General features: G+C 46.7%; 1 protein-coding gene across 2 annotated transcripts in view; it reads left to right on the top strand.

The window, feature by feature from the left end:
- Window positions 1–18,528, top strand: part of LOC110485853 (serine/threonine-protein kinase N1) — a 59,836-nt gene that overhangs the window by 23,347 nt on the left and 17,961 nt on the right. Inside the window, exon 1 of one of the 2 annotated variants that reach the window (XM_036940518.1) lies at window positions 12,059–12,800. The exons of the other annotated variant lie outside the window; for it this stretch is intronic. Coding sequence (XP_036796413.1) covers window positions 12,729–12,800 — 72 coding nt within the window. The 5' untranslated portion in view covers window positions 12,059–12,728. Of the gene's footprint in view, window positions 1–12,058; window positions 12,801–18,528 lie in introns of those variants that run through there. 2 annotated transcript variants of the gene reach the window in all.

Here is an 18,528-nt window from a genome sequence, read left to right as displayed (position 1 = left end):
TTCAAATTGATCACAGTGAGGTGACTTTTTAAAAACATGATAGATACTGTTTCGATTATAAGTGTTTTGATGTGATTTTTGGATTGCATTGCATTGAAGTCAGAGTGGTTAGAGGGACAATAGAGCCCTGAGTAACAGGCCTTTGGGCACTGATGGTCTTCAGCAAGTTGGGTACTACCAAAGCATGTCCAGAGTGCACAAGAGGAGATTACTGTGACTCAACGTTCACGTGGAATTTTACTACGGTCATGGCTGCCGGTACGGTCACTGCAACAGCCCTACTCTCACACAGCTAGATTGCTGGCTAGATGGGGGCGGCGTAACGTCCCTGGCAAATGACAACTCATACATCAAAATGTAGCTACGAAGCGTTGCTTTGCAGCCTGCTATGTTTTTGTGTGTCTTTCTAAATGACAGAGCTTGAGGAATACTCTTCACGAAGAGCAAATATAACACAACAGATTTCCAGGGCTTCGCTAAAAGGATTTAACGTTAACGTTACCACCGAGTTGAACGTTCTTAGCACTTGCTTTCACGTTACACTCCACGTAACAGTATATGGTTACTGCGCATTTTGGCACTTTTATTGAGCTGGCAAGCTTCATATCTACTCAGCTCTCACCTTAGTTCACAGTAGTTGACACTTCTCTCCGACTGGACAAATAGGCTTATAGCCATGTAAAGAGGACCCTCTTGAGGACTAATAGTGAATGCAAAAAAAAACCTATTTCTATGGAAGTTTTTTTGTGTTCGTTTTATCTGCATCTCATATCGGTCCTTTTCAGTGGATTAAACGGCAATACAAAACCATCATATCTGCGACAATATCGGTCAGCCGATAAATCGGTCGTTCTATAATATGTAGGTATCTTTGTTAGAAAGAATACTATATTTCTCTTGACGGAGTGATGCTGAATGTAAAAAATGGCTCAACGTACCCCACTCTCCTTTATGTTGGAAAATTCTCTGAAGAGCCAAAAATAAATCTGAGAATTCTGGATCCTATTTTGACAGGTTGCACATCAAAATATATCATACATTTCCTGGATATTTTAGATGAAATAGCTGACTTTTAAAAAAAATCATAGGCTATCATCCCAGTTGTCTTACTTGGCATTGGGGGGAAAACATGTCTAGAGCCCTGCTTCTAATGTGAAGTAACTGTCCAATAAACCATTTTTTAAATTGTTGTATTTGTCGTTGTCGAGCAAAATAGTTACATTTCTCGCGATATGACTTTTTGTCCATATCGCCCAGCTCTAACACACACACACTGGTATTCTCCCCTGTGAGAGATCTCTGCTCTCCTCTGGCACAGTGTGGGCTCCCAGGCAGGCAGACAGGCAGTTGGTCTTCTCAGTTGGCTGGTAGTAACGGTTCAGCAGCACCGTGTTGCAGCCGGCCACTCTGCTGGAAACTAACCACCTCCCCTCTCTCCCTCCCCTGCTGGGTCACTGCGCACCCACAGCACCCTGGGTAGTGGTGTGTGTGCCCTCTGTTCAGTATAGGCCTACTCTGCCAAGGGAATCAACCCTGAACCACCCTGGTAAAGCTTAGTGTGGTAATCTCCAGGATTCACACACATTATGCTCTTACTGTACACACACACACACACACACACACACACACGGACTCCGGCCTTTTCTACTTGTGATCCAGCTGTAATTGAGAAGTCTTTAAAACAACACAAGGACCTGAGCCCAGTAGTCCAGCTGTGACCACAAAGAAACACTGGAGAGGGTCATTCTAGTTACAGTACCACTTTAAGAGGTCTTGCTCACACACACACACACACACACACACACACACACACACACACACACACACACACACACACGGCACTCCCTCAGAGGACAGACCGGGCTACAATGAGGCCATTCATGTCCATTCACAGAGCTCCAGCTAAAGACCCAAGGCTAACGCGGCCCAGTGCTCACTGCTCACCCGCCCTCCTTCCCTTAATCCCACTTTCCTTGGCTTCTCCAGCTTCAGACAGTTGTGTGCGTATCTTCTCTTATTCCGCTGCTGTGTGTATCGGCGCGCCACCACTGGCCCTGAGTTGTAAGGAAGTGTGTGTGTGTGTCTGAGAGAGAGTTCTGAACTTAGTAGATCTCAATAGACACCAAAGACAGACTTGTGGTTGGTGCAGTGTTGTACAGGACAACTGCTGTGTCTGGGTGGGATTGTAGCCTGCGGTGCTAACGGCAGGATTACCACGGCCATCTTGTTGGCCAGACGAGAGACTCATGTTGACTCTAGAGAGAGCGTCTCAGATTTAAGACGGTGTGACTGTTGTACCTGTTGAGCTAAAAAAATATATATATATATATGGCAGTTAGAAATCCCAACTGGACGGTCTTCAGAGATAGATGGGAGAGGTTGAGGGGAAATATGCTGTCCGTGAAATGTATGTAGTATGTATAAGCTGGAAGTGGAAGCCTAAGTATTGTTGACCATTAGTTTGCTCCAGACAGGGGAGGGGGTGGTAGGGTTAGGGGAAAATAAAGCTAACCAGTACTGAGCAGCTGGGTGGTGGTGGTGTATTGCCTCACTTGCAGTGAACTCTCCTCCACCCAGCAACACAAGCTGCATTAACTCTAAATCCCACATCCCTCGCCTCCTATCGCTCTAGCGGGCTCTCTCTCTCTCTCTCTCTCTCTCTCTCTCTCTCTCTCTCTCTCTCTCTCTCTCTCTTTCTCTCTCTCTCTCTCTCTCTCCCACACACTCACACTGTCTAGCTAACACATGCTGCATTTAGTCTGATTCCCGCTCTCCTCTCCCACACCTCTCTCTCTCTCACACTCCCTTGCACATGGTGAATTAAGTTTAACAACCATTCTACCCATCTCTCTTTCCCTTTTCCCCCCCTCTCTCATTCTGTCTCATTGCCTTTGTCCCCGGGCTCCTTGCCAGAGTAAATCCTCCCTCTCTCCCTCTCTCTCTCTCCCTCTCTCTCTGCTGTCAGGCCAGGGTGTAGGGTTACTGCTCTGAAGCCTCCATGTTCCACTGCCCTGTCCTGTCCTCCCTCTCAGATGTACTGACGGCTTCGGTACAGCGGGAGAGGACAAGAGGCATATGGTAGAGTTCAGAAGTTGATCTTCAATATCCCTCGTTCTGTCACTGTCTGTCTTTCTATAGTCCTCCTTTTATCTCCTTGTGTGTCATCCCAACCGTCCTTTTCTTCAGCTGCCCTCTCAGTTACAGGGGTTTTCCAGAGTCATGTTTATCAGTATCACCTCACCAGCTCTCTTTCTCTGTCTACTGAGTACTGATCTCTTTCTCTGCTCTCTGCTCTCTTCTCTCTGCTCTCTGCTCTCTCTCTCTCTCTCTCTCTCTCTCTCTCTCTCTCTCTCTCTCTCTCTCTCTCTCTCTCTCTCTCCCCCTCTCTTTCTCTCTCTCTGTCTGTCTGTCTGTCTGTCTGTCTGTATACAAGGCCTGGCACTCACACACTTTTCTCTGTCTCTCTCTGTCTCTGTCTGTTCAGATGTTCTCCTGACCTGTCACATAGAAGGCCTTGTGGGGAGAAGGGCGGCGTCTACCTCTGCTTCTCTTCCCAACCTTTAGTCACCTCTCTTCACCTCCTCTCAGCCTCGAGGGAGTAAAGCACTGAGGAGGATAGTAAACAACACACTGTGGCTCAGGAGACCGCGGCCTGTAGCAAATCAAAGTAAAACGCTTTAGAAGTGGACCATATTGAAGGCAGTTATTCTTGATGAAAGCAGCCGACCTCCCCACCTCCAGAAGTCTGTATTGTACTTTCTCCTTTGTGACGGTACATCCTGTCCAGTGTACAGTAGCCTAGTATCCACAGGCGGCAGAGCAAACCATATAGAGGGGTGTAGTGAGCCTATCTGCACTCCTAGTAGATGTGATTGCCTGCTAAGCCTGATTCCCCCCCCCCCCCCCGGTCCCGCTGCTGTCACCACACGGCACAGTTTCATCTACAGTAGCACGCATAGATACGACGGACTCGCGTCATTTATCCCCAACAGAAGCTACCCCGTGGCTGTGGTTGCCTGCAAGGCTAGCCCTGATCCCTCCCAGGTCTTGCTGACGTCACCACACAGGCATCCCAGGAATCCACCCCTCCAGATGTTTCTATGTATGACTCATGATTCAGAGAGGGGGGAAGAAGGACGGGGACAGAGGGATTACGTTCAGTTCAGCGTAGGCTGTAGGATTAACTCTGGGCTTGTCATTCCAGTTAGGAGCACAGTTGATCCCAGTCTCTTCCACGAGCAGACGCAGTAACGCCGCAGCTAGCTCGCGCTGGTTTATTCATAACCAGTCTCTATAATTCACCCCCCCCCTACTTAGTGCTTACACTTCCTCACCTCGATACGCTCTGCATAGCCTACGTTATATGCAGAGAGAGAGAGAGAGGGAGATTTAGTTCAGGTTCACACGCTGACTTATTTATCTGGTACAGTGAGGGAATTACACCACTTAGGCCTATATCAATTATGCGTATGAGAATTGTCTGTTCGTAAAGGTGAGATATCGTGGGAACAGAAACATCCTGCGTTACGTCATTTGAATCAGCCGGTTATAACAAGTCGTAATTCTTCTGTATTTAGGCCCTGCATGTTATTCTTCGACAATAGTGTATTGTTGTGGTTGAGAGGAGACATAGAGAGGGGTGTTGTGTGGCTCCCTCAGGGCCTTGTGGGCCAGACTCATAACTGACAGTGGGAGAGAGAAAGTAGGGATGTGGGGGAGGGAGAGAGCCATCCAGGTTTCAGTCTGTATGTTTACTCGATAATAAAGTCAATGTTCGGTTGAGACAAACCACAGATGTAGAGTTCTGGCATAGTGTCCTCGACTAACCTGTACCCCCTGACTCGGTACCGGTACCCCCTGTACCGTGCCTCGTTATTGTTATGTACATTTCTTGTTACTTTTTTATTGATTCCATTTTTTTAAAACTTTTGTTTATTTAGTAAATCTTTTCTTAATTAACTCTTTCTTGAACTGCATTGTTGGTTAGGGGCTTGTAAGTAAGCATTTCACGGGAAGGTCTACACCTGTTGTATTTTGCGCAAGTGACAAATACAATTTGATTTGATTAGAGTGAATATGGAACTCACCCATCGAGATCATCCCAGTTCAGTCGGGTGTACTTGCCACACAATAGAAATCAATGTTTTAATATGGTCTGTCTTGATAAAAGACTGTTTAACCCTATCTAAAATGTATCCTTGAGGCTGCTGCCCCCCCCCCCCCCCATTCTCTTCACTCTGATGCTACAAAGTGTCTGTTTATTATTTGTGACTCAACGTCTGCACTGTCCAGGAAATCTCAGGAGTGTGTTGTTGATCTTAATTGGTTTTCTGTTGTAGAGCAGTACAAGTAGTAGAGGATTGGGTCTCCCGATCTCCCCCAGTGTGTCAACGGGACCCGGACTCAGACAGAACACAGGACATATTTAATAGTCAATCACCATTAAATCTTCATTCAAGTCAGGCCTCCCAAACGGCACACACACGGGCTGTGTGTCTATCTGTGTCATTGTGCCTTTGGGTTGTCTTTGTCTGTGGTTAGGTCTTGCATGTCTGTGTTTATCAGTGTACAGTATTTGATATTCGTGCAAGCATATAAAATGTATTTAAAATAGTTACTTTATGCAGGACTTCTGCCAACGTCCATTTGGCATTGTGCGCACGCACGCACACACACACACACACACACACACACACACACACACACGTTGGGGTGTGAAAGGCCTGTGCATCCTCTTGTGTTACTGCTCTGTTGGCTACACGAGTTTCACACCTCATCACTGCAGAGTGAATGCAGCTTTCACAGGTGCCTAGTAGTGGGACACAGCACGGTGGATGGTGTAGTGGCATGTAAGGGCCCTCCAGGGAGAGATTCAACCCTAACGGCTGGTCTAGGATCAGCTGTTACTACCTCAGTGCCATCTGTTATCATAAGGACTAAAATGACAAGACCTGTCTTGGAACAGAACTGAGGCCAAATGTACCACATTGTGCAGCATACTGTGGCATAGGCCTGTATCTTAGTCTTCGTGAACAGTGTTAATTCAACAAGACCGCCAACATGCCTTCACAGCAGGAAACCTTGCACCACTTGTCAAACAAGTGTCAAGTTCAACTAGTCCTGCCCTGTATTAGCCTACTGACCCCAGGCCTTGGGATGATTGACAGGTGTCTAGCCCACTCACTGACTCAGCATGGGAGAGAGACGGTGAGTGATGGACAGGCTGCTGATTGGACAGCAGTGGGCTCAGCTGGCGGTGTGTGTGTGTGTGTGTGTGTTATACTGTTGCATCTGCTGCCAAGGCCTTCAGTCTCTGTGGGCTACTCTAGGGCTTGTTTTTCTCCATCTGTCCATCTCTCTCTCCCTTGCTCTTTCACTTGCTTGCTCTCTCTCCCTCCATGCCTCTCCTGTCTCTCTCTCCTCCCTCTATGCCAAAGTAGGCGTTATTCAGATGGTTCACTGTTTATGGATATGAGCCACTTCACCACCAGACCTCGCTCTGTTTACATCCCAGGTGGGAATGTTTGTCCTTAAAACATCTCTCCCCGCTCCTCCTCTCCACGGGCCTTTCTCCCTCCCTCCTACTATAAAAAAAGGAATAGTAACACAATAAAATAACAATAACGAGGCTATATACAAGGAGTTTTGGTACTGAGTCATTGTGCAGGTGTACGAGGTAGTTGAGGTGATTGAGGTAATATGTATATGTAGGTATGGGTCAAAGTGACTAGGCAATCAGGATAGATAATAAACAGAGTAGCAGCAACTAATGTGAAAGTGTGTCTGTTTGAGTGTGTGTGTGGCGTCAATATGCATGCGTGTGTGTGTTTTGTGTGTGTGTGAGATTGTGTGTGTCAGTGTAGTATTTCTATTTATTTCACCTTTATTTAACCAGGTAGGACAACTGCGACCTGGCCAAGATAAAGCAAAGCAGTGCGACAAAAACAACAACACAGAGTTACACATGGAATAAACAAACGTACAGTCAATAACACAATATAAAGTCTGTATACAGTGTGTGCAAATGAAGTAAGGAGGTAAGGCAATAAATAGGCCATAGTGGCGAAGTAATTACAATTTAGCAATTAACACTGGAGTGATAGATGTGCGAATGAGGATGTGCAAGTAGAAATACTGGTGTGCAAAAGAGCAGAAAAACAAAAACAAATATGGGGATGAGGTAGGTAGTTGGTTGGATGGGCTATTTACAGATGGGCTGTGTGCAGCTGCAGCGATCGGTAAGCTGCTCTGACAGCTGATGCTTAAAGTTAGTGAGGGAGATATGAGTGTCCGACTCGTTCCAGTCATTGGCAGCAGAGATCTGGAAGAAAAGGCGGCCAAAGTCGGTGTTGTGCTTGGGGATGACCAGTGAAATATACCTGCTGGAGCGCGTGCTACGGGTGGGTGTTGCTATGGTGACCAGTGATCTGAGATAAGGCAGGGCTTTACCTAGCAAAGACTTATAGATGACCTGAAGCCGAATATGTAACGAATATGTAAAGAGGACCAGCCAACGAGAGCATACAGGTTGCAGTGGTGGGTAATATATGGGGATTTAGTGACAAAACGGATGGCTCTGTGATAGACTGCATCCAATTTGCTGAATAGAGTGTTGGAGGCTATTTTGTAAATGACATCGCCGAAGTCTAGGATCGGTAGGATAGTCAGTTTTACGAGGGTATATTTGGCAGCATGAGTGAAGGATGCTTTGTTGCGAAATAGGAAGCCAATTCTATATTTAATTTTGGATTGGAGATGCTTAATATGAGTCTGGAAGGAGACTTTACAGTCTAGCCAGACACCTAGGTATTTATAGTTGTCCACATATTCTAAGTCAGAACCATCCAGAGTAGTAATGCTAGTCAGGCGGGTGGGTGCAGGCAGCGATCGGTTGAAGAGCATGCATTTGGTTTTACTAGCGTTTAAGAGCAGTTGGAGGCCACGGAAGGAGTGTTGTATGGCATTGAAGTTTGTTTGGAGGTTTGTTAACACAGTGTCCAAAGAAGGGCCAGAAGTATACAGAATGGTGTCGTCTGCGCAGAGGTGGATCAGAGAATCACCAGCAGCAAGAGCGGCATCATTGATATATATAGAGAAAAGAGTCGGCCGGAGATTTGAACCCTGTGGCACCCCCATAGACACTGCCAGAGATCCAGACAACAGGCCCTCTTGACACACTGAACTCTATCTGAGAAGTAGTTGGTTAACCAGGCGAGACAGTCATTAGAGAAACCAAGGCTGTTGAGTCTACCGATAAGAATACGGTGATTGACCGAGTCGAAAGCCTTGGCCAGGTCAATGAAGACGGCTGCACAGTTTGGTCTTTTATCGATGGTGGTTATGATGTCGTTTAGGACCTTGACCGTGGCTGAGGTGCACCCGTGACCAGCTCAGAAACCGGATTGCATATCGGAGAAGGTACGGTGGGATTCAAAATGGTCGGTGATCTGTCTGTTCATTTGGCTTTTGAAGACTTTCGAAAGGCAGGGCAGGATGGATATAGGTCTGTAACAGTTTGGGTCTAGAGTGTCTCCCCCTTTGAAGAGGGGGATGACCGTGGCTGCTTTCCAATCTTTAGGAATCTCAGGCAATACGAAAGAGAGGTTGAACAGACTAGTTATAGGGGTGGCAACAACGGCAGAGGATAATTTTAGGAAGAGAGGGTCCAGATTGTCTAGCCCAGCTGATTTGTAGGATCCAGATTTTGCAGCTCTATCAGAACATCAGCTGTCTGGATTTGGGTGAAAGAGTGGCGGGGGCTTGGACCTGTTACTGCGGGGGGTGCAGAGCTGTTGGCCGGGGTTGGGGTAGCCAGGTGGAAAGCATGGCCAGTCATAGAGAAATGCTTATTGAAGTTCTCGATTATCGTAGATTTATTGGTGGTGACAGTGTTTCCTAGCCTCAGTGCAGTGGGCAACTGGGAGGAGGTGCTGTTATTCTCCATGGACTTTACAGTGTCCCAGAACTTTTTGGAATTAGTGCTGCATGATGCAAATTTCTGTTTGAAAAAGATAGCCTTTGCTTTTCCTAACTGACTGTGTATATTCCTGTGACACCGCCTGGTAGAGAGGTCTTGGATGGCAGGGAGCTCGGCCCCAGTGGTGTACTCTTAGAAAAAAGGGTTCTTTAGCTGTCCCCACAGGAGAACCCTTTTTGGTTTCAGGTACAATCCTTTTGGGTTTCATGTAGAACCCTATGTGGAAAGGGTTCTACATGGGACTGTTAAGGGGTTCTACCTGGAACTGAAAATAGTTCTTCAAAGGGTTCTCCTATGGGGACAGCCGAAGAACCCTTTTTTCTAGGAGTGTACGCCCTACCCTCTGTAGCGCCTTGCTGTCGGATGCCAAGCAGTTGCCGTACCAAGCGGTGATGCAGCCAGTCAAGATGCTCTCAGTGGTGCAGCTGTAGAACTTTTTGAGGATATGAGGACCCATGTCAAATCTTTTCAGCCTCCTAAGGGGGAAGAGGCGTTGTTGTGCCCTCTTCACGACTGTGTTGGGAGTGTTTGGACCACGATAGGTCCTTAGTGATGTGGACATTGAGGAACTTGAAGCTCTCGTCTCCTTCCCACACTCCTCCTGTCCTCGCTATCTCTCTTTTCTCCCCCTGTCCTCTGCTCCGTGTTGTCTGACACTCCTCCTTCCTGTCTCTGTGTGTGAGTGTTGGTGATGGATATTGCTCTGTTCTGGGAGTGATGGGTGAGGTCCTTCCTGAAATATAGGCATGATGTCACAAAGAGAAAAGGTCTGAACTACACTGTTGTCCTATTCTGCAGGTCAAAAACTTGGCTGGGGTTTTGTTGTCACAACCTACCTGAAGATTGTGACTGTGCGGCTGACAAAGGCTGAGGCAGGAACGTTTTTGTCTCTACTTAGCATTCCTCCTGAATGAAATAAACACTAAAAATAAACCTTCAGTCTCCTTTTTGAGTGCGTACCAGCTACATAATTTGGTCCGACAACACTGTCATTAGCCATAACCCGGTGAGAATACCCAGTGTTAAAACCCCTATACTTAGTCCCTTGTGATTGATACCGTGTTATGTTAGGCTAAATCTGTGTGTTGATGTGTGTTGATAGGCTTAAGTGTTGTGTATGTGAACCAACTGAGTGTGATCTAATGTTGCATGAGAGCAGTAAGCCAGGTGAGGAGTCAGTGCTCCACCCATATTATGCGTCCCAAATGGCACCTGATTACCTTTATAGGTCAAAAGTAGTGCACTATAAAGGGAATAGGGTGCTATTTGGGACGTAATGTTCATTCGGAAAGTATTCAGGCCCCTTGACCTTTTCCACATTTTGTTACGCTGCAGCCTTATTCTAAAATGTATTATTGTTTTTTTCCTCAATCTACACACAATACCCCATAATTACTTTTTTTGTGCAATTTTTTTTTATTAAAAATGTAAAACTGAAATATTACATTTACAGTATTCAGACCCTTTACTTAGTACTTTTCTGAAACACAGCCTCGAGTCTTCTTGGGTATGACGCTACAAGCTTGGCTTGCACAGCTATTTTCAGGTCTCTCCACTCAAAGACTTGTCCCAAAGCCACTCCTGCATTGCCTTGGCTGTGTGCTAAGGGTAGTTGTCCTGTCTGAGGTACTGAGCGCTCTGGAGCAGGTTTTCATCAAGGATCTCTCTGTACTTTGCTCCATTCATCTTTCCCTCGATCCTGACTAGTCTCCCAGTCCCTGCCGCTGAAAAACATCCCCACAGCGTGATGCTGCCACCACCATGCTTCTCTGTAGGGATGGTGCCAGGTTTCCTCCAGATGTGACGCTTGGCATTCAGACCAACGAGTTCAATCTTGGTATCTTCAGACCAGAGAATCTTCTTTCTCGTGGATGGAGAGTCCTTTGGGTGACTTTTGGCAAACTCCAAGTGGGCTGTCGTGTGCCTTTTCCTGAGGAGTGGCTTCCGTCTGGCCACTCTACCATAAAGGGCTGATTGGTGGAGTGCTGCAGAGATGGTTGTTCTTCTGGAAGGTTTTCCCCATCTCCACAGAGGAACTCTGGAGCTCTGTCAGAGTGATCAATGGGTTCTTGGTCACCTCCCTGACCAAGGCACTTCTCCCCCTATTGCTCAGTTTGGCCCGGTGGCCATCTATAGGAAGAGTCTTAGTGGTTCCTGTCACGTTCTGACCTTTATTTTCCTTTGTTTTGTCTTTATTTAGTATGGTCAGGGAGTGAGTTGGGGTGGGCAGTCTATGTTTTGTGTTTCTATGTTTCGGTTTCTGTTTCGGCCTAGTATGGTTCTCAATCAGTGGGTTTGTGGGTGTTTGTTTCCTGTGTTAGTGTTTGTGCCACACGGGACTGTTTCGGTTTGGTTTATTTCACGTTATCGTTTCTTGTTTTGTATTTCATAGTGTTCAGGCTTTTCTTATTAAAATCGTCATGGACACTTACCACGCTACGTTTTGGTCCGATCCCTGCTACACCTCCTCTTCAGACGAAGAGGAAATCTGCTGTTACAGTTCCAAACTTCTTCCATTTAAGAATGATGCCACTGTGTTCTTGAGGACCTTAAATGCTGCAGAAATGTTTCGGTACCCTTCCCCTGATCTGTGCCTCGACACAATCCTGTCTCGGAGCTCTATGTATTCCTTTGACCTCATGGCTTGGGTTTTGCTCTGACTGTCAACTGTGGGACATTATATAGACAGGTGTGTGCCTTTACAAATTATGTCCAATCAATTGAATTTACCACTCCAATCAAGTTGTAGAAACATCTCAAGGATGATCAATGGAAACAGGATGCACCTGAGCTCAATTTCCAGTCTCATAGCAAATGGTCTGAATACTTATGTAAATGAAGTATTTCTGTTTTTTATTTGTAATAATAACCTGATTTTGCTTTGTCGTTATGGGGTATTGTGTGTAGATTGAGGAGGATTATTATTTTTAATCAATTTTAGAATAATGCTGTAACCTAACAAAAAGGTGAAAAAGTCAAGGGGTCTGAGAACTTGCCAAATGTACTGTACCTATGGTTTGCATAACGGAACATCGCTCTCCTCTGACGTGCTGAACTATGTGCTTTTTAACACGATGGGGAAGCCAGGGAGAGCTCGAAGGAGGAGCAATGGGAGGAGAAAGTGCCAGGATCGTTTTCTAGACTTCCCCCTCCCTCCTTCCCGTCATCCGTCAGGCCTTATCTGAGCTGGGGGGAGGATGAGTGATGTGGTGGAGCTAGAGACTCTCTTGTCTGTTTTCTCTCGCTATCTCCCTCCCCCTACCTCTTTTTCTCAGTACCTCTGTTATTATGCCCTCTGGTCATATTTTCTGTCACACTCAATGAGCACATAGAACTGCTCTCCTCTCTCTCTCTCTCTCTCTCTCTCTGATGTTCAGTCTCTAGGCCGACCCTGCCTAAATGAATGTTTACAATAACACACTCTTGCTCTCTCTCCCTCTCGCTTTTTGGCTCTCTTTCCTGCTCTCTCTCTCTCTCTCTCTCTCTAAAACCAGGAAGCTGTGCAGGGTAGAGTTCCGTCACACTCGGTCTCTCTTTTTTTCTTTCTCTGTCTCTCGCCTCGCGTTCTACTCTTGTCTCTCAACCAGGCAGCCTTTTGCCTCTAGTTCCCCTGTAGTTTCCTTTTTCTCTCTCTTCCCTTTTGAAGAGGGACGTTGGCGGTGGATTTGAGCAGGGAGAGATAAAGCAGTGCTCTAAGGGGGAGACTTTCAGAGAGAGCGGTAGGAAGGGAGGCCGCAAGAGAAGGAGGGTGATGGCGAGCGAAGAGGCAATGGGGGAGAGCCCGGGGGAGCGGTCGGAAGACAGCGGTCACCCTGACACAGCGGTAGGGTTCAAAGGGCGTGTATTTACTGTACTGTACTGTCAGTGTGTGTTGCTGTAGTCAGTCGTTGTGCCTTCTTTCCCATGGGGGGGGGGGGGGGGGTGTGTGTGTGTGTGTGTCCAATATGTGTGTTTCATTTTGTGTCTTGGTACATTCAATTCACAAGTGTCTGTATTTTTGAGTTTCTGGGTCTCTCTTGTTTATGTCAGTTTGCCTTATTGGCAGCTGTCTACTTCCTTTATTGTCTGCTTGCTATTCTTCCCCTCCACATCCACTTCTCATAATGTTTTTAAATTGCTTTCTGTTTTCTGTCTCTAGCTGACTGACAAGGATATTTCTTCTCTTGTCTGGGTCTCCCTCCTCTCCTCTTTGTCCTCCTGGCTTCATTTGTTTTGTCCTCAGTCCGTCTCGTTCTCTCCTCTCTCTCTCTCTCTCTCTCTCTCTCTCTCTCTCTCTCTCTCTCTCTTTGTCACACGGGCCCAGCTGTGCATCATCTGCCTCTCTCTTCCCTCTCTTCCTGTCCCCCTCGTGCTGTTTCTCTTTGTTTGTGTTGGCTTTCCACTTCCCCTCTCTCTTTCACTCCCCATGCTCCCTCTCTTGCTCATCCTGGCTCCCTCTCTTTCTCTTGCATTCTGTGTTCCCTCTGTCTCCCCTGCCTATCCTAGGATTTTTTATCTTCCTACTCTCGCTCTCCCACTGTCTCTACTAGTCTGGCCGCCTTTCTCTCTATTTATCTGTCTCTCCCTTCATCTCTCTCTCTCTCTCTCTCTCTCTCTCTCTCTCTCTCTCTCTCTCTCTCTCTCTCTCCCTTCATCTCTCTCTCTCTCTCTCTCTCTCTCCCTTCATCTCTACCTATCTCTCTCTCTCTCTCCCTTCATCTCTACCTCTCTCTCTCTCTCTGTCTCTCTCTCTCTCTCTCTCTGTCTCTCTCTCATTACTGCAGGGCTGGAGCCACTGAGAGACATACGGGCAGTAAAGCTGCAGGTGTGCGCTCTCGTTCTCTTTTTCGCTCCCGCGCCCTGCCTCCCTCTCTCTCCCGCTCTCTCTCCAAGCCCTGGGGATGACATGCTCTTTCTACTTGTTTTCCCTGTCTCTCATCATCTCCTCCGTCTGCCTTCTCATCCAGTTTATATGTGGTAACTGGTTATTCCCTGCTGTTGCGAGTAGGCGAACAGAGAAATGTGACCATGTTCCACTTGATGAGAGGGAACGTTGATTAGGCCAACTAAGTTAGTACAGAAAACCTATTTCAAAAAGCAGCCATTGTACCTGCATGCGCACACACATTTTGTGTATACGTGCCTGTGTGTGTGTGTGTGTGTGTTCACCAGCCATGGCCCCATACATAGTGTGTGTGGGAGATGGTGTGTGTGTGTGTTTATACGCTGTGTAGACTGCCAAGAAGTGGGAGCACAGAGAGAGAAACCGTCTGTTTACCTCATGAGGGGCCCTGTGCTCTAACTGTGTACTGACTGTACTGTCTCCCTCATCAAGACACAGAACACACTCCCTCTGGATGTAACACACACACACACAGTCGCACACACACTCCTGTCAGAGAGACCGTGTACCGTAAAGACAGGTGTAATAAATATCTGTTCTTTATTTGGGACCGGTAACCAGGACACACACACACACACACACTGTCAGTGCCTCTGCTTTGGCGTATTGGTCAAAGTTTTCACCGACGTTTGTGTATGTCTGGTGACCCAAGACGACTTCCCAAGATGGACAACCTGTGAGCTCTGTTACGTCACAATGGAATGGAGTCGCGGCGGAGTGTCAATGGTTCACGGCGGTGTATCTGGGTTCTCTTACCGCCACTGGCTTCACACACACACACACACACACACACACACACACACACATACACATACACACACACACACACACACACACACACACACACACACACACACACACACACACACACACACACACACACACAGAAAGCTGACTCACTCACACCAAAATCCCCTCCCTTGGCCTGACTTAAACTCTCCACATCATTGCAGGTCTCCGGAGTGTGTCCACACGCATGACCCATTGCCAGGGTATTGTTATTGTAGAGGGTGTGATCGGTGTACTGACTGGACTCATGCTTCATCCCCTGTTGTGTGTGTGTGTGTGTGTGTGTGTGTGTGTGTGTGTGTGTGTGTGTGTGTGTGTGTGTGTGTGTGTGTGTGTGTGTGTGTGTGTGTGTGTGTGTGAAGCCAGTGGCTGTAAGAGAACCCAGATAGACCGCCGTGGGCGAGCGTGGGCGACAGTATCTCGTGCCAGTAGTGTGTGTGTGTGTGACTGTATCTCTGTTCAAATCGTTATCTCGGAGCAGGAAACTCCGGCAGACTGTTTTCCATCGTGAGCTCATGACATTCTAATGCAATCTGACCATGTTCTCTCCTTCTCTTCAGTTCCCTCTCTTCTCTCTCTCCTCCGCTGGTCTTATTGAATTAGCCTCTGTTAGCATATAGCTAATGGCACCACTATCTATTGAATTAGCCTCTGTTAGCGTATAGCTAATGGCACCACTATCTATTGAATTAGCCTCTGTTAGCGTATAGCTAATGGCACCACTATCTATTGAATTAACCTCTGTTAGCGTATAGCTAATGGCACCACGATCTATTGAATTAGCCTCTGTTAGCGTATAGCTAATGGCACTACGATCTATTGAATTAGCCTTTGTTAGCGTATAGCTAATGGCACCACTATCTATTGAATTAGCCTCTGTTAGCGTATAGCTAATGGCACCACTATCTATTGAATTAGCCTCTGTTAGCGTATAGCTTATGGCACCACTATCTTTTGAATTAGCCTCTGTTAGCGTATAGCTAATGGCACCACTATCTATTGAATTAGCCAGCCATTATCTCTATGCACTTATCGGTACTTACTGCGTTGGGGATTCCAACCAGACGGCTATGTATTACACATTGGTGCAGTTGTGTGAAAGTCCTAGTGGGTCTGGGAGCAGCTGGACAACTTGCCGTGTTGACAGTGATATAGGCCTAATTCAATTACCATTTAATTGGAGCTCTGGTGGTGCAGACACTGATCTAAGGTCAGTTTTGTGTTTTCCCCGCTAATGGTCAAGGCCAGGATTTGGACCTAGCTGATCCTAGATCTGTGGCAAAGGGCCACTTTTACCCGCAGTAGCCTCACACACTGACACTTCCTCTTATCGGGGTTACTATCTTTTCCGTTCATCTTCAACCCCCACACTCTATCAAATCATACTTTATTTGTCGCATGCACCGAATACAACAAGTGTAGACCTTACCGTGAAATGCTTACTTACAAGCCCTTAACCAACAGCGCGAGTTAAGAAAATATTTACCAAATAATCAACCTTGGCCTTCCTGAGCGAAGGGCCAGCTCAGCTAACCTGGGTACCGGACTCTTTCTACATTCAACAACACTAGTTGCATCACTGCCTTGCCAGTTGCCACACTGATGTGGCTAGACAACAACAAGCTAAAGCAGAAACAGACTGTCAGCACGGCTCCAGTTCAGACATCCTGTGTAGCAGACTCTTTCTGCGTTCAACAACATTGCCTTGCCAGCACACAAGGCGACACCAAGCTCCTGAAGCAGAAACAGACGGGTTCAGTTCAGGCGTCCTCTAGGCCTATGATGTGGTAGAAGTAGAACACAACAAAGCAGCACAGTCAGGCTCAAACCCCCCAGTCATCTCAACACCCACGGCCTTCTACACTACAGTACAGTGTATCCCTAACCAGGCTAACAGTACAGTGCAGGGAGTGCACCAGCCAGTCTGCAGAGCGAGAGTTTCTCTCGCCTCGCTCTCCTCCTCCATGCTTTACAGACACAGCAGCAAACTTTGTCATCTTTAATTCAGGTCGCGGCGGGCCTGAAGACCTTGCAAGCCTCCCACCCACTCAGTCTGGGCCTGGAGCACCTCCCCAGGGTCCTAGAGTCGCGCTAACTGCTAGCATTAGCCTCTCCTATCATATTAGATGGATGTTGGGACTAGCTAGCTGTTAGCCCAAGGGTTCTAGAGTGGGTTCCCTCGGAACCACAGGCAGGGAGTGCTAAAGGCTAACTTTATGTTAGCCGCTCCTATCATATCAGATGGATGTTGGCGCTAGCTAGACGTTAGCCTCTTCCTGTGATACCAGTTGGATGAGGCGCTAGCTAAACATTGGTCTCTTCCTGTCATATGATCTGGATGAGGCGCTTGCTAACCGTTAACCTCTATTTCTCCTCCTTTCCTGTAATGTGAGCTGACAGCCTAGGCAAGGATGCTCTCCACTCTGCTCTGTTTCTCCTCCCTCTTGTTAAAGAGTAACGGTTAGCTTTTAGTGGCCACGGCACTCAGTCCTGTGCACATTATGAGCTCAGAGGAAGTCAAAGGTCAAAATGGCTCATCCTCCCATACTTATTTGACTGGCCCATTCCAGTAGTTTTGAAGTGTGTCCTTCCATCCTTCCTTGAGGTAATCCCTTATCTCACCTCATTTGCTCACATCGTATATAGACTTGTTTATACTGTATTATTGACTGTATGTTTGTTTTACTCCATGTGTAACTCTGTGTCGTTGTATGTGTCGAACTGCTTTGCTTTATCTTGGCCAGGTCGCAATTGTAAATGAGAACTTGTTCTCAACTTGCCTACCTGGTTAAATAAAGGTGAAATAAATAAAATGAAATAAAAAATCACTAATCACGGCTGTAACACGTTTTGATTGGTGAAAGCAAAGGGTTCACAGCTTTCCCACTCTCAGCCATGTCTATTAGTAGCTAGGTTTCTATCCAAATTGATTTTGTTTTTAATGAGAATATTGTAAAATCTGCATATAGAAAATATTTTCCCACCAGTTGTGTTTCCAGCAAACTGACTTGTTGCAGTTGTCACATGCGCCAAATACAACAGGTATAGATAGACCTTACAGTGAAATGCTTACTTTCAAGCCCATAACCAACAAAGCAGTTTTAAGAAAAATACCTCAAATAAATAAGAAATAAAGTCACAAATAATTAAAGAACAGCAGTAAAATAATAATAGCAAGGCTATATACAGGAGGTACCGGTACAGAGTCAATGTGCGGGGGCACCGGTTAGTCGAGTTAATTGAGGTTATGTATACATGTGGGTAGAGTTATTAAAGTGGCTTATGCATATATAATAACAGAGAGTAGCAGCAGCGTAAGGGGGGGTGGGCAATGCAAGTAGTCTGGGTAGCCATTTGATTAGATGTTCAGTAGTCTTATGGCTGGGGGATTGAAGCTGTTTAGAAGCCTCTTGGTCCGAGACTTGGCGGTCTGGTATCGCTTGCCGTGCGGTAGCAGAGAGAACAGTCTATGACTAGGGTGGCTGAAGTCTTTGACCATTTTTTGGGCCTTCCTCTGACACCGCCTGGTATAGAGGTCCTGGATGGCAGGAAGCTTGTCCCCAGTGATGTACTGGGCCGTCACACTACCCTCTGTAGTGCTTTGCGGTCGGAGGCCGAGCAGTTGTCATACCAGGCAGTGATGCAACCAGTCAGGTTGCCTGGTTGTTGTGTCATGGGCAAACTTAATGATGGTGTTGGAGTCGTGCCTGGCCGTGCAGTCAGTGTGTTTGCATTGCATTTTCAACCGTAGTTTTGCTGTTGCGTTAAATAGCGAACGTGCCTACTCTGGTCTTGGTACGTGTGATCTATCCAACAGCTGGCAGATACCGTGCAGTAGGCTACACAATGAGATTAATGGATAAGCGCAAAAATGTTTTTA

This window comes from Oncorhynchus mykiss, chromosome 13, assembly GCF_013265735.2.
Source record: "Oncorhynchus mykiss isolate Arlee chromosome 13, USDA_OmykA_1.1, whole genome shotgun sequence".
NCBI classification, from domain to species: domain Eukaryota; kingdom Metazoa; phylum Chordata; class Actinopteri; order Salmoniformes; family Salmonidae; genus Oncorhynchus; species Oncorhynchus mykiss.
Note: the sequence above shows the minus strand (reverse complement) of the source record. Positions and strands in the feature narration are given on the sequence as shown.